Source organism: Bactrocera oleae, chromosome 6, assembly GCF_042242935.1.
Source record: "Bactrocera oleae isolate idBacOlea1 chromosome 6, idBacOlea1, whole genome shotgun sequence".
Classification (NCBI taxonomy): Eukaryota; Metazoa; Arthropoda; class Insecta; order Diptera; family Tephritidae; genus Bactrocera; species Bactrocera oleae.
Window position 1 is genome coordinate 45123903 of NC_091540.1, and position 16459 is coordinate 45140361.

At 33.9% G+C, this 16459-nt stretch overlaps 1 protein-coding gene across 2 annotated transcripts in view; it reads left to right on the forward strand.

Moving 5' to 3' along the window:
* The first annotated feature begins 727 nt into the window (after positions 1-727).
* The window catches only part of Awh (LIM/homeobox protein arrowhead), a 48875-nt gene continuing 33143 nt past the window's right edge, over positions 728-16459 (forward strand). For both annotated transcript variants that reach the window (XM_036372401.2, XM_036372402.2), the window contains exon 1: positions 728-1575. In XM_036372401.2, coding sequence (XP_036228294.1) covers positions 1570-1575 — 6 coding nt within the window. In that variant the 5' untranslated portion in view covers positions 728-1569. The remainder of the gene's footprint in view (positions 1576-16459) is intronic.

Below are 16459 nucleotides of genomic sequence, written 5' to 3' on the forward strand. Positions count from 1 at the left end.
GACTTAAAGGGGCGTTACCAACATTGGCCGCCATGGCAACCAATCACCATACCCCAGCACTAAACTTCACATCCATACAGGGTGCCTAAGACTGCGCGTTGCAAACCAGTTGGACCAACTGCCCAGCTGCTAATCAGAAGAATGAGTGAAAACTATGAATAAAAGGTTTCACTCACACACACACGTACACTTATGCTGACATATGCTGACAGCGGACGCTGCAGTGGTGGTGCCATGCCTGCAATGGTGGAAGCTGTGTGGGTATGCCTCGCATGCAGTTTGCTGCTGTTCGCGTTTTTCTGTTTTATTTTCATACCTTTTGTCAGCTCCCTTATACGTAGTGCTGTTGTTGGCGGAATTGGCTTAACGTTCAACCATCCTAAAGTTCGCTCGCGCCCTCTGTGCCCATATATTTATGAATGTATATGTGTATACTTATTGGGTAGTTATGTATGTTTGTGCAGGGGTGTGTGGTTGTGTTGTTGGATTAACTGGCCGGCTACAAGCAGCAGGCATAGGTACCTTGCCGGTTGCTTCACAGTCAAAATTGCTCTGCTCCGTTACTTTGACAGTGTGCTACCGCGATGTTCACTCAAGAACTCGTCTTGAAACTCTGAAACTCGATCTGCTGTGGCGACGTCAGAGCTAAGCGCAGCTCTGCTTTGCGTCGTCACTCAATACGAGCTATTGCGGCGGCATCACATCAGTTTATCGTGCGGTCTTGCGGTGTGACGACGTGCTGTGCCGTTTCGCCGTTGATATTGACGCTTCCGTCGTTTACTTGCTTGCTCAATATACGCTCGGATTACGTGTTGATAGTTTTGTTTTTGTTATTGTACTATATTGCCATGCTTAATTTTCACTAAACAGATGTATGCACACAAGTAATTCACCTGCCGTCGGCTCGTAAGGTGGCCGCTTATCAGCTATGGCAGTTGTGTTGATAACCAACTGTGACGGATAGCTCTACGCTCGCGTCCCTCGTGCGCAAAAACACACATAACTGCAGACAACGTGTGCAATTTAACGGGAGTTTTTACACGTCGGCAAAATTTCGTTTTCACTTTTATGCATCTAAATATGCACAAGTGTGTGCTTTAAACTGACAATTTAAAATTTTTGTGTCAAATACAATTTGAGATAAACAAAAAATGGTGCAGAAAAATGAATTTGCGTGAATTAAAAGTTTGATAAATAGTGTTTTGAAAATATTTAAAAAATAATAATAACACACCTGTACTGTGTTAAATGCAAGCAAACACTAAAATTCGGTCGGAAATAACAAAAAACAACAAAAAAGTTAATACGTACATAAGAAAATTGTATATTAAATTCTGTTCCATAAAAAAAGTTCAAAGTGCTTTTAGTTAATTGACAAGAATATTACAAAGAAACACAATATATGCTTAGGTGCGTGTTGTTAAGATAAATCACTCTGAATTAACCCTTGCGCACCCCACAACTCTCAGACTTTCGCAGTTAGGCGCTCCGCGGAGTTGTGGGCCAAACATTTTGCATTTCTCTATCACGCTGGGATTACAAACCGCCAAAATTGTGGAGGCACTTAAAATGAAGGTAAATGAAGTTGCAATATATAAAAATGGTAATATCTACCTAGGAGAGTACATACAAACGTAAAAAATAATAATATTTAACTCAAATGCAGTTAGAATTATAAATAAAGTGTCTGAAAAATTAGAGAAAAAAGGGGAGTACGTACAAATGTACAAAAACATAAAAAAACATAAAAGCGGTTAGAATTGAAAATAAAGTACAATATCTGAAACAAGTTCGCAATGGTTCATCTTTGAGACAGTAGGCATTAAACAATCTCTAACTGTAACATGATATGACATAAAAAGCTGGTTTGATTTTCAAAATGCCTCATAACTTGATGAACACTATCCAATTTCTAGTAAAACCGTCGGCTTAATGTATAAACTGCTAAAATAAAAGTTTATGAAACTTTAAATTCCGTCGGCATTTGATTTTGGCTTAGAAACTAAAGTTCTAAAATAATATCGGTTGGAGTTTTTTAATAGCATATATTATATTTCTAGTACTTGATCCAAAATAGCAGTGTGTCTTCTCGATTCAATTTCAACTTTTTAATAAAAATCAGTCTGATTATAATATCAAAACTATTTATTCAAATTAATTATGATTGGATATACCTGATCTGATCAAATTTAACCCGGACTGGCACTGGCAAAAAAAATCACATTTGAAAGTATTTTAAGACAAAGTTTAATTATCATTAGATGACAATAATGAATGTATCTCTTTTGCGACCTCTACTCGACGTTTTTTTGAATTCAGGTCTTTAGGAACGAGTGATACACATTTACACGTTCCATACGCAAAATGAGTTGAGTCGATCCAGGAAATATGTTGAGATCCTCTTCTATTACTCTGTTGCCAACACGACGACCTTGGAGCACTGTTTCTTTAACTTTTACGATGTTGTCGTCAATAACAGCTGCGATGACTTCACGATCTTCACTTAATGCTTTATTCCACTGATTTACTTACATATGTTCGTGATAAAGTATTAGAACGCTCAAGCCTCATACGAATTTAAAAAGTTGGTACCAATCTTTGCAATATGCAGTGATCAGTTGGTATTACCCCCTGGCTATCTCGTGTGAGACTATGCAACTGAGAGGTTTTCTACTATAAAGCGATTGTTGAATCTCATATCATTTTTACCGTTCTGAATCATTATTAACCTTAATTTCTGCCTACCTATAAAGAGAATGACATTTTCAAAGGAAGTAACATAATGTTAAGGGGGGAGGGTAGGGTTTCAAGGTAAAAAAAAGGCTTTTTTTGCGAATTTTTTTCTTAAATATGGATTAAGTAATTTTATTCGGATTTTTTGTACATTATTGAGCATACTTTCGACAATATAGAGTAATTTTTTCATGCAGGAATATTGAAGCATAAGCCGGTAACGGAGCTTCCCCCAGAACGTCTTGAGAAAAAAATAATTTGCGGTGTTCACCATAACTCGGCTGGAAATTATCCGAAGGAAAAAAACCAAGAAAAATTAGTTAATTTATGATCAAATCTTCCCCCCTACGTTGTCTGATAATTTTTTTTTTCATTTAAAAATTTTTGGCGGCTATTTAAAGTGTAAAATGTTATTTTCCACTAAAAATTTCGCAATTTCGGGTGTGGAAAACACCCTTAATGTAAAAAAAAAATGTTTACTGAACGCATGGAGGCGGTATTTTATATGTCGAAAATGTGTATAAAGTTTGAAATGAATCGGTCAAGTAGTTTTGAAATGACAGTGACCACGGACTTTGAAAAAGTAGTTTTGAGAAAAACGCGTCTAAAGTTTATGAAATATTGGTTGGAGCGTTAAAGGCCAGGAGATTAATAAGACAATAACTTTAAGAATATTGCTTCTATCGACCTAAAATTTTAAGGACATAGGAAATGTTAAACAATAAGATAAGAGAAATAAAAAAAAATTTATTTTTCGAAATTAAAAACCCTACCTTTTAAAGATTTTTTCACCTCAGATTTTAATACTTAATTTTCATTGATTAAATCTGTAAAAAATGTATAAAGAAACTTTGTCTTCATTCGCCAAAATGTCTCGCATCTCTTTTGGTTGCATCCGGTATATCCAAGTATAAGGATAGTATCTATTTTCAAAAGGTCAGTTTTGAGGCTAGTCTCCTACTCAGCATTGTTTGTTCATACATCTTCTAAGCCCCACTCTTTGGAATTTCAATACTAAGCTTTCGACATCAATCCAATATATTTATTTATTTACCAATAAGCTTTAGATAAATAGAATAAGCTTATCCACAGATATCGTGAGCTTATTGACAGCTTGAAACTTGAAATCAAATACCACACCACATACCTCTTCCTTCAATAGTACAATACTCGTATATGTAGCATTATACTACACCGCAATAAACCGAAATTTTAAATATTTATGAAATTAGATTTCAAAGTATAGAAAACCGTTTTTTGTTTAAGCTTGGTAGTAACAAATTTAAAACATATTAATAATAATGAGTTCCTCTTCAGTTACAAAAACAAATTGGATATGAAAAAACATAAATCTGAGCTATAAAGCCATTACAAATTTATGTCGGATATCAATTTGAGCCCATACATTTTTCTAACATGAATGAAATTATTTACAAAAGATTTTTTCAATGAAACATTTTCACATATTTATATTTAAACAGCGTTAATCAGCATAACACGACCATCTAATAGTTTTGAATATTTACCAAAGTTGAATACTTTTTTTTATAATTTCAAAAGTTAACCGATAAATTCTTTATATAAAGTATACATTATACAATTAAAAAGCTTGCATGATGAAGCTCCATATTTAAATGTGACTTTAATTGCTAAACGCACCAAAACCAAATATTCAATGAGCTTAGAATCACCACCAAGTATTCCAATAAAAACTCAAATGTGTAAACTTTATACACAATTTCACCACAGAAATTCCTTAAATAAATCTTAATTTACATTTTGGGCAACCCATTTATAGGCTACAAATAGCCGTCAGCACCTCGCCTAATTTGCTATGGTAATGAAATATTAGAAAAGGTGTCTCAACCATAGACGCCAACCGCGCGGGCAACCAAGTATTTCAATGCACAATGCGCGCCTGACGCTCCAACACCGAAATGGTATGCCACGACCACGACTAAACTCCAGCGCAACTCTCTGGCGTACTCGTAAATCTCATAAATACCCGCTTTGTTGAGCGTTTTATCTCGGCGTTAACTACACAAAGTAACGCCGAGCATTTAAGCAAAACAAATGAAGGCGATGCTTTGTTGTGGGTGGCAGACAACAACAACAATCTTATAATATATACCTATATAGCATATACTATCAGACTGAGATGTGTAAAAAAGCAGCCGAGTCACAAAAAGATGGTTGTAAAAAAAAGCAAAAGTAGCAATACGCCCAAAGCCGAGCGTAAAGAATCGTCGAAACACAAAAAAACCCGAACACCGAAAACAACAGAAATGGCGCAGCGGGATATCGATGTATTTAAGCGAAAATATCATCGAACAAGAAAATCGATTAAACGCACGAAATCCATACAAAATTTTTTATTACATTTTTTTTGGATTTTTTTTAATACTCATTCAATCATTTGTTAGATATTATATCGATTGAATATTTCACGCTTTTTAATTGCAGCAAAATTTAGAGTTAAGCTGGCTTGAGGGGGTAATTTGGTGGTTAGAAGGGCTTTGAAGTGTGGCATATGAATGGATTTGCAAGATTTTTTCAATGAATTGAATGAGCTTGGCTTTACCGTGCCGACCTCTAGGCGAAAGGGAATCGGGAATCCCAAATTACATAAAGGAATAGTTATGCTGATATACATATATATTCATACAAAAATTGGAGAAAAGATTTTAATAACCTAGGGTGTAAGGTCTTAAGAGAATATATATATATACACATATATATATTTTTATAATTACTATATGCACATATTATTTTCGCACAACATTAAATTTTTTTATGACTAGAGCCCTCTTAGTTACGTTTTATTTTATAATTTGTATACCCTTTAGAGGATATATTAAGTTTGCCACGATATTTGCAACATCTAAAAGAAAACGTCAGAGAAAGTAAAGTATATGTATAAAAGAAACAGCATGACGAGCTGAGTCGATTTAGTTATGTCCGTCCGTCCTGATCTGAAATTTTGCACCCGCTCTTTTCTCACCAAGAAGCTGCTCATTTGAGAACGGTTTCAGAACGGAACTATCGGAACTTATAGCTGTCATACAAACACAATAAAGTAGTTGTATGGAAAGCTTTTTCATTTGACGGGATATCTTCACAAAATTTGGCATGGGTTATTTCCTAAGGTAATGATGCAATCTCCGAAGAAATTATTCAAATAGGTTCGCTATAGCATATAGCTGCCATACAACCTGACTGATCAAAGTTCTTCTAAGGCATCTTATGTATTTGTGAAGGGTATTATATCTTCGGTGCAACCGAAGTTAACGTTTTTCTTGTATTTTTTTTTTTTTTTTTGCTTTCAATCCGTCAACCGCCTGTCGTCACCTTCGCTGTTGGGCTCTTGGCGGCATCTTCTGTTCACTTAAGTTAAGTTTAAGAATGCGAACAAAAAGCTTCAAAGTTACTAACTGCACAGTCAAATTGGACGAGCGTTAACACCGGATCGTAGCAACAGTGAGTTTCACTAGCCTTCAACTAAGTCAATCTAATGAAGCTGCAGCGTCATCCTCAATGTCTGGCAGTAGTTAGTTTTTTTTTTAATTCTTCTTATGCATAGTTTTTGCCTAATAAATATTTCACGTTTTCATCGCCTTGCCCTTGTTCTCAAAAATATGAAGCCTTATATGTTCATATTTACATATGTGATAATTCACGAATATAAGAATTTACCCACCAATTGCCATAAGCCCAATAGAGAAATAAATACTTATTTGTGCTTGTAAATGACTGGTTTGCCGTTTAATTTAGTGTTCGGGTTCTAGAATAGAGAACTCTACACCAAAAAACATCTCAATAATAAAAAAAAAAATTTGAAAAAAAGTAAAAAAAATATCAGCAATCTCAGAGAATATCTAATTTTCAGGTAAATAAAAATATTCCTAAACCTGGAAGTATTCCAAATATTTTCGAAGTAAAAGACAGCAGAACTTTTATACTCGTATGTTAAATTTGGGTAAACTCTATTCCGCACTTCCAAAAATTTAACAAGTTTTATTTACTACAAAATAAATCCTCATCTATAATTTTGATGTATCAGCTTATTCTTTTCCTGCTGGGTTAATTTACATATCGACATATTTGTTGTACATGCGATTGCGATGAAGCGCGTATTGCACATCCCGTCGCGTTTGAACACACACTGTTCACACTGTAGTATGTCTGCTCAGCGGGTAGACAATTTTCATAAACAAATTTCCAATATCGCTTTCATGTTGCAGTTTTATGTTTATATTGTGCTAAGATACCTTTGTTGTAATCTTTTAGAGTTTTTATTTTATTAGCTCGGTGTGAGGGCGCGCAAGTCACTTGTATCAATTTATATCAACAGCTAATGCGATTTTCAATTAATCTTGCTCGCACAATTTCAAATTTTTGCTCGACTCTGCCTGTCTTGACTTCTTTCATTTGATTTTGCTTTGACCTCTTTCATATAACTGCAAATTTTTCGTGAAATTATTTAAATATTCCTGTTTTCTACAAAGTTGTTATTTAATTTTTTATATCACCCAAATTTCTTCTTAACAATCGAGCACATCTTTAGATTTTAAATTAATTAACAGTCGCAGTGGTTTCTAAATGTAGAGAATATAGTGAGTGATGAGATGATTTGTCAATCAAATATTTTATTTTCATTAAATTATTGTAGACGATGAGCATCCTGGAGGTGCGATCACGTCAGCAAGAGAAGAAAACATCGAAACAGTGAAAAAAACTGTTCTTGAAAATCGTCGAATCACTATTAGGGAAGTTGCAGAGGATGTTGGCATATCAATCGACTCATGTCATTCAATTTCCTCGCATGTTTTGGGCATGAAACGTAATCATGCCTCAGCCCCCGTATTCACCAATTGATGAGATCAACTCAGAATTGAAAAAAGAGCTGATAGCCATACCGAAAAGCGCATTTCAGAAGTGCCTCGAGGATTGAAAAAGGGTTGGCATAAGTGTAATATATCCGAGAGGATTACTTTGAAGGGGACAATATAAATATGGATGAATAAATAAATACTTTTCAAAAAAATTCAAAATTCACCACTTTCTTTGAACACACCTCGTATTTAGGTTCTTAGGCTTCCAGGCGGTGAGTTCGAGACTAGGAAAGGGATTGTCTCGACTACATATCTCTGGCATCGAGTAACTTCATGATTCGATTGGCTTAGGTGCCTGACCACAGAGGTATTGCAGGAACCTGCAATGCAGATGACCTTGTTAGGTCAGGTACTCGTATGACAACGAGTAGTAGTTCCCCTGGCTTCTTGCGGTTGACTATTGGATGGTTGAACCTCAGACGATAGAAGATAGATATAGAAGTGCGCCCTCCCTGGTTATTGTTCGATCATATATTATAAGCTGTTTGGAAGAGGATGAGATAGAATCATATGTTCCTTTTAGAATGACCCGTCTTTGCCAGATCAAGGCTAGAATACCTCAAACCTTATATATTTAGACATTCAGGTGTATTTGTGATAGGTTCCATGTTCTTTTTCGGAAGTTAATGACTTCACAAAGCTAATCTTTATGTTATTCAGATGGAATTTAATGTTCCAATCTTGCAGATATGAGAATAGTAAAATTCGTTTTAAAAATAATTTTTGTTTGATATCCCAAAAAATTTTCATAGATTTTATGGACAGTTAAGTTTGTGCTATTTTTATTTATTTATTAATAAATATCTGCAAGGGTTGTTTTCAGAAATAATAAGTAAGAATTCAACACTAGTTATTTGGAAAATTTTTAAGCTATAGAACTCATTAAGATATCTTGCTTAATATCCTATACCGTTAACAATTCTCATAAAATGTAGGATATATAAAGTAAAACGTTAATCTTATTGTCAAAAATCATTACAGTAAAAATGTACATGGGGCCTGGGGAAACATATGCAACGATTTCATACATCTTTATGCATTCAGCATTATGTAGTACAGCATAAATTATTAAATAAAAATTATTTTGAGTGTAAATTGGTCTAGAAACACCCAATGGTGCAGCGCGCGATATACGGAAACTACATATACCATATACTTCCAAGTTCATTGCATGCGCCAACCTTAAAGACAGCTATAACGCAGCTGGAGAACAATCGTTTACTTTGTCTGCAGCCATAAACACTCTTGTGATGAACATTATAGCAACCTTGTGTTAACCGATCAATAAACGAATCCAGTATTCTTGGGCAGAATAGTGTAGGGCCAGGCGGATTTCTCTGGTGGATATTGATGTGAGAGTGTTTGGATCACAAGCGTATAGGTATATTAGAAATATGTAGTCAAAATTACAACTCCGTGTTCTCCTAGAAATGTGCTTAGCTGCAAGTGGTCGCATGTGTCGATATAAGCTTTTAGGGAGAACACAAAGTTCAACATTTTATTACCTCATCGCGTTTTGGTGACGCTCAAAGATTACTTTAGCCTTTGCCGTCACTATGATATACAGTTACTGGCTCTCCTACTGCTGGCGTTAAGTTAGCGTTTGAATATTCATTATTAAATTCATAAATATTGTATTAATCGTGGCGTCATATGCCATATGGGGCGGCTGCAACTGTATAAGTAGCCTGCATATGGCTATGAATATTTATATTAGAGCGCTTGATCGAATTTATGGTATTTAAATTTTCTAGTCGCTCACAACTTGGTCATTTGCTGGTACACTTTTTATACTTTTATTGTCTTTTGTGTGGTTACTTCCAAATTATGCCGTTTAGCTGAACGAAATTAGCGCTATAAAAGCAACAAAACCAAAAGCAACAAATTAACAAAAAATGACAATTAGACTAAAAAACAACAACTAAACCAAAAACAACAATTGGACCAAAATCAAAAAGTATATAGGTATCCATAGTTAGTAACATTATGACCAAGCAACTTGAGCTGAAACAACTGTTGCTCACAGGAACGCCTAGCTTTTGTACCAAACTGCATACAAACACTGACACACATATATAGGTATGTATGTATGTACATACTGGGCGCTAAACTGACGCATACAGAATCAGTGCGCTTGTGACATATGCAAATTTAACAGCAGGCCCACATGCGCGCTTGCACAGCCACCAGGTTATGGCGTATGTGCGCCGCATGCACCTCATCCATTTGTCGCCTGTACCACCAGGGCTCTCAGTAGTGGGCTGCTAACTGCTAACCGAAAGTCGAAATTTATTTGACATGTTGTTATTTAAGAAGAAATGTTGATCTCAAATTTGTAACGCACACTAAATATCCAACTCGAATTGGTGTTTTGAAATTAACAAATTTAATGCTGCTCCTACATACATTCCTACTCGTATGTAGATACGCATATGTGTGGCGTCGTGCTAACATTTCATCGATTTGCTATGGTAGGCGAGGGCAAGGGGTTGTGGCCAGCACATTTTCGGAGGCGTTGACATGCCCATTTACAGAGAGAAATCTTTGTGAGCGTAACAGCTTTTGATCTGCTTTTCTTGTTTCTTCTTATGTTGTTTGGTCTATAAATAAATTATGTATTTAATGTTTATTTAATATTAATGAAAATATGGCGACATGGCGGCCATATTAAAAATTTGAAAAAAATTAACTTTATACTTGTACTCATAGAAATGTATTTTTTCTGATTTTAAATATTTTTAATTCCTTATTAAAATATGGAAAGCTATTCTACTACATATTAGTTTGAAAGCTTTAAACTTTCTGCATTCAGTAAAGTGAAAGTCTATTAAAGCCCTCTATCATAATATCACTACTAAGTTTTGACCTAATATCACCCTCTAAATGGTTTTGTATGGTATTGAAATGTAACAAATAATGATTTTAAAATGCATTTGGATGAGCTTTTCCAACATCATGCCATCCACTAAACTCAGTGCTATTTAATAAAATAATACAATATAATTTATTATATTGCTCATAAGCTTGCTGTGAAGTGATCTAATGGTTGCAAATCACCGACTTGCATTGCCCTTTTTCAAGTTTTTATAAAATCCGCGGATAAAGCCACATCCAAATTCAACAGTATGTTTCCTCAAGTCTCAAAATAAGCTCAATATATTCTTGTAAGACATAAATGAACGTCAATTTAACTTCTGCAGCTAAGAGATGTAAATGAACATAAAATAAACGTTCTCAAAGAGAACAAATAAAGTGGAAACCTTCCAGATTCTTTAAAAATTATTGAAAAATTCTTTTCAGTATGAAATTCAAGGAGTTTACCGAAAAACGAATACCTAGTATATTATATATTGAGGTAAAATACTTACAGGAAAAGTAAAGCGAACAATATATATTCTTAATAAGATCCCTAAACTATATAATAACAAATATTTTTTGCCATGGATGAACCAGAGAATATTTCAGAACTATTTATTCGTATTCTCTATATTTCGAATTTTCTATATTTGCCTTTTGGCGCTGGCGCCAATTATCATTGAAATTTCATTTGGAAAATAACAACAGATGGAAAATATATGCTTATCACTAAGTCATTCTTTGTCACAAAAAAAAATAATACTAATAATTACCTTTGCACAAAACATCTTAAAATCTGCGCATTGTTAGGCACAAAAACAAACGCCTTCTTGGTGGAGACAATTGCAAATGTGCTGCGCGTGCCATCGACGATCATACGAATGCAATGACAGTTACACATTTTCACACTCAACAACAGCTTGTCCAGATGTCCTTTCCTCTTTCGCATGGTTAGGAGACCACAGCGCATATATACGGTTAATAAACCGATTTTCAAACAAAGGACAACAAACTTATTTCGTAATTGAGGCAAAGGCAACTGCACTCGAAATGCGGCAAACAAAACACGTACACACACAGGCATGCACAATAAGGCATGGCAAATGGTCAAGCAATGAGGTAAAGAGCAGCCGTCAGCCAACAATCGGCTTTACACCGCACGGATACTCAATACTGATTTTCTAATTTTCAACAGATTTTTGAAGACTGCTTTTGTTTTACTTTTCTTGTTGCACATATATGTATTTGCCATGCATGCACAAAAAACCAGTGTGACAAAAGCATAAAGGAGCACTCGAACGCATAAAGACGGACATGTAGATATGTTTGTGTTATCCTGCAAAGCACATCAGCAAAAGAATGAAAAGAAAAACAAACATCTTGTCTCGAGTCAATTGGCAGTATCGATAAGCGGCAAGAAAAATCACACCTTTCTTACGGTGGCTGTCAATATGACTGCAGCGTGTGATCGGTCAGCGAGGATGCTTGGTTGGTTAGTTGGTTGCGCATGCGCATGCGCCTTCAATTTGTGCGCTATGCGGCAGCTAAAATAAATATGTATAGTAAATAAATATTTGTAGGAATAAAAACACATACCAACAACAACATAAGTCATAAAAGAAAAAAAATTTAACAAAAATTTCAAGCGCACAGATGTACGGCGTGAGCTATGAACGGCTGGCTGGCTGTATGCTTGGTTTGCCGCCGGCGCACCAGGGCGCATCTTCAAAGTCAGCATGATTTTTAGCAGGTAATTGTGAAATTTCCACAAAAATCTAATGAAACCCAGAAAAAATGCGTGTTGCAGTGTCGAGGGGTTAGGAGGGAAGAGTAGTAAGTTGTGAAACTGCAAAACACGTGAGGGAACAACGGTGACAATAACAATAGATTTACAAAAGCAATGCTAACCAAAATCAAACCCACCGCAAAGCCTTGTAAATATAGAGGCACACACACACAAGCAGTACGGCAATAATTCACACTCTCACCCAATGTGACCCGAGTGCGTGCGTGTGTATGTATGTTAGCTAACAAAGGACTTTTGAAGTGGCCTTTTGTGTGTGCAACAAATTCATGCTACAAATACAGGCAGATATACGTTTGTGCGCTTGGGCGACAGTGCGTGTATATGTGCTGTGCGTATTGAAGCATGAAAATCCGCAAAATAGCCTTTAAAGATACTTAGATGGGATACAAATGATGCATGCGTTGCGAGAAAGTCATCGACATGACAACAAAAAAAAAATACACACTCTCATATATACATTTATAGATGTAAAAGAGATTTTGCAAGAAATATACTTACATTCAACCCAAATCTGTTTTGCCGTCCCCCTTCTTCTACAAATCGATTGAGTCGAGTGCGTGCAAATCTGTATGTGCCAACGAGGCCCACAAATAATAAGACGACTGCAAATGTATTTGTCTACATGCATAAATACATACACACATACATACATGTACGCATCAGGGTAGCCCATTTTGATAGTTGAATTGTTGGAAATTCCAATGTATTGAAAATTATGAGTCGTAAAAACGATATTTTTACTTAAATTTTTAAAAATGATATTAGAAAATTTTGAAGTACTTGAAGAATATTATTAGAATCTCAGAAACTATATTGTGTACGCAAAAATTTCTCACACAAACTGTTTTTTAGAAAATTTAAAAAAAATATTTTCTTTAAGTGAAATTTTTGGAAAAATAATTATTTTCTCCGAAATTCACATTCTATTCTGGCATCTTATAACTAAGTAAACTAACAGTTCATAGTTTCTAAATATGGTGTAAATATTTTTTGGTGTGTATGGTTTAATACAAATTCCTATATATGTACATATATATTTATGTATATACATGTATACGCACATTTAATTGTGCACATTATTTTGAGTTACAATTCAACAATTCGCATGCTCTAACCAAACCAAGGTTGACCATTCAACACACACATACACACTTCAAGTATGCAGTGCAAACAAATCGGCAATACGCTTTAGCCCAAAAACTACTTATAACTTTTCATGCAGAGTTACCATTAAAGAGGTCTATGAGTATGTGCAAATAAATTTCTGAAATGGCTGTTAGTTTTATTTGACTATAAAATATCATTGACATCAATTGTTACATTGGCTGATAACACAAAAGTTGATACGCCATATTTACGCCAAAATTAGGGGTGAGTTTGAATGGCGATTGTGATCAAAGTCGTTTTTGAGAGGAGGCTTGAGCGCAGCGGTAATTGGCAGTTGTGATGGCGCCTGAGTGTCCCTACATATTTACGTACAACGATAGTTAGAACTCTTGATGTGCTATTTACCCATACTTATTCAAAAGTGTGTGTGGATATTTTCGCATGAAATAAACGTTTATAAAACGTTAGACTCTTTGGATTTGCAGTTGTGCATTTAGATGTTTGTTTAGCGATTTTAATATTTTTAGGATATTTCTATACAATAAAATTATGAATTAGTAACAAATATGTGTGGTAAATTTTATTTATGCCGTGCTATTTATTTTTGATTATCACATATAGAGGTTTTAATATTTAATTCCACAGAAATCCATTTAGTACTTGTTCGAAATTAAAATTAATTATTATTTTTTAATATTTAACAAGCAAATTTTTTAATTTAAATTTTAGGTATTTAATTAATTTTTGTTTATATATTGTTAGTTTTTAACTTGATTGAGCTATTAGAAACAACTTATCTTAATTCACTAAAAAAAACAAATAATTCTTACATGCGATAAAAATGAATGCAACATTCGGTATATTTTAAAATATTTGAAAGTGTACATTTTGAATTTTTTTTGAAAGTTTGTTATATAAAATAACTTTTGACCATGACGATGTAAATTTATATTTACTTTATATGGTATTTTATTCGTCTGTGATCTTGTCGCCATGATGTGATGTTACATATACGACGCTTAATTTCTGTATTTGATGTGTAAAGAACAAGAGAAAATAGCTTTCAACTAATGCCTCTAATGCAATTATTTATAATGTAAGAGCCCTTTCTTTTCTCGATGAACATTTTTCTTCATTATATGGCAACAATATGTATATCAATGTTCCGTTTTTTACATGACAAAAGAACAAAGAATTGTCAACCAACTCATTCGCAATATCTATTATTGAGCTTAACAAAATTAACCGATTCCGTATAATTAGTAGCAAAACTTTATTTTAATAAAATAACTATCAAAAACGAAAAATAATCATCGTCTGATCAACTCAAGATTCTAAGAAAAATTCAATCAATTTTGACAGCCAGGGCATAAGCAAATATATTTGCAAAATAAATGCAACATTTTTATGAGAAAAGCAAATGTTATAATATAGTTCTAGTAGTGATGTGATGTTATGATCACGTGATGTGTTGATAAGATCATGCGATGTTATTTGCTTAATGCTGTGAATGCACAGATTAAGACCTTTGCTAATTGGCTTAACTTTTGGAGCTGTACGTTGCACACCATATGTGAAGTTTCAAATAAATCAAATTTTTTGTTCTTGCATATATTGAGACTATCGACAACCTTCGAAAATAGTATACTAAAATTTTAAATTCATACTTGAAAAAAGTTTCGAGTTGCAGCCATCAATAATCAATTTAGGCAAACAGTTTTTATTTACTCTTAAAGTATGTATAAATAGATCCTTAAAGTTTAAAAGGATTGATACAGTAGTATATTTTTTGTGTACAAACCTTTGTTTCAGAAATATTTTTTAAATTTAATTTCTCTCTAACAATATTCTTAATTTATAAATTATAAAAAGTCTTGAAACTTAAATATAATAAAAAAATATGTAAAAAAGTATTAACAGAATTAAATGTGTGTTACAACTGCCATCAACAATCTATTTAATTGTCGTCATCATAAATGAAGTTATTTATGTGTCAATTAGCAAACGGGAAGGGGGTAACTCACAAGCTTATACATACATATGTTTGTGTGGGTTTTGTTTACAACATATTGCATTATGGGTAACAGTTGCATTGGTGATTTTGAACAATTGCAGAAGAGAGAATTACGCAACATGCCCAAAAAAATTAACTTGCATATAAAACTTCATTAATATTGATTAAAAAATTTAAAAATGTGAATTTAATGAGGTTTACAAATTGATGTGAGGCTTTATATAGGAAAGGAAATTTTTTCAAGTCGAAAATTTACAGCAAATATAATGGTACCTCCGTTGGAGATTAATTTGGTATTTCAAATATTATTCAATTATTAAAAAACGTTATTAGGAAGTAATTTTAAAGCGCTTATTGAATTTCATAAAAAATATTAATTACTTTCATATACAATACAATAGTTTTTTCAGTAGCTGAAAAGTTTTTAGGAATTTACACTCAACAACTAAAGACTGAAGCACGAAACTCGATTTTTGTTTTAACATAAAAATACATAAATATATCAAAAAATTTCATGGCTACACAGTTTTATTGCAAAAGAAGTTTATAAGTTCAGAGATTCCATCCAAACCGCTTACGTCACGATAGTATTATAGACATTTATAAATGTGTTTGTATGGAGATATGTATCAGAGCTTTTCAAGCGAGCGCAGATGTGTCGCTCACCTTTGATTAACTCAAAATATGCAAACAAGCTTTTAACATTTACAATCAAATCAGATTAACTAGTTATAATGCCATGTAATCTTTATTGAAGTCCACGAAATATGCCGCCGCAAACGCACAAAGAGAGAATTCCCTGTACGTGCATATGTGTGTGTGTATGCATTGACGGTGTTCTGCATATGTAGGGGAAAAAATCTTACAACAAATGCAAAACAAAAGAAGAAATAACAATTTATATTAAATCAAATATGTGCGGCGGCGGCTTTTAACACCAGCTTCTTAAGAAGACAAGCGTCTTAGGTATACTGGTGACGAAAAGTGACGCCACGACATACCGATTGACTGTTGAAAAATTATTAATGCTGATTTATTGACTCATATTAA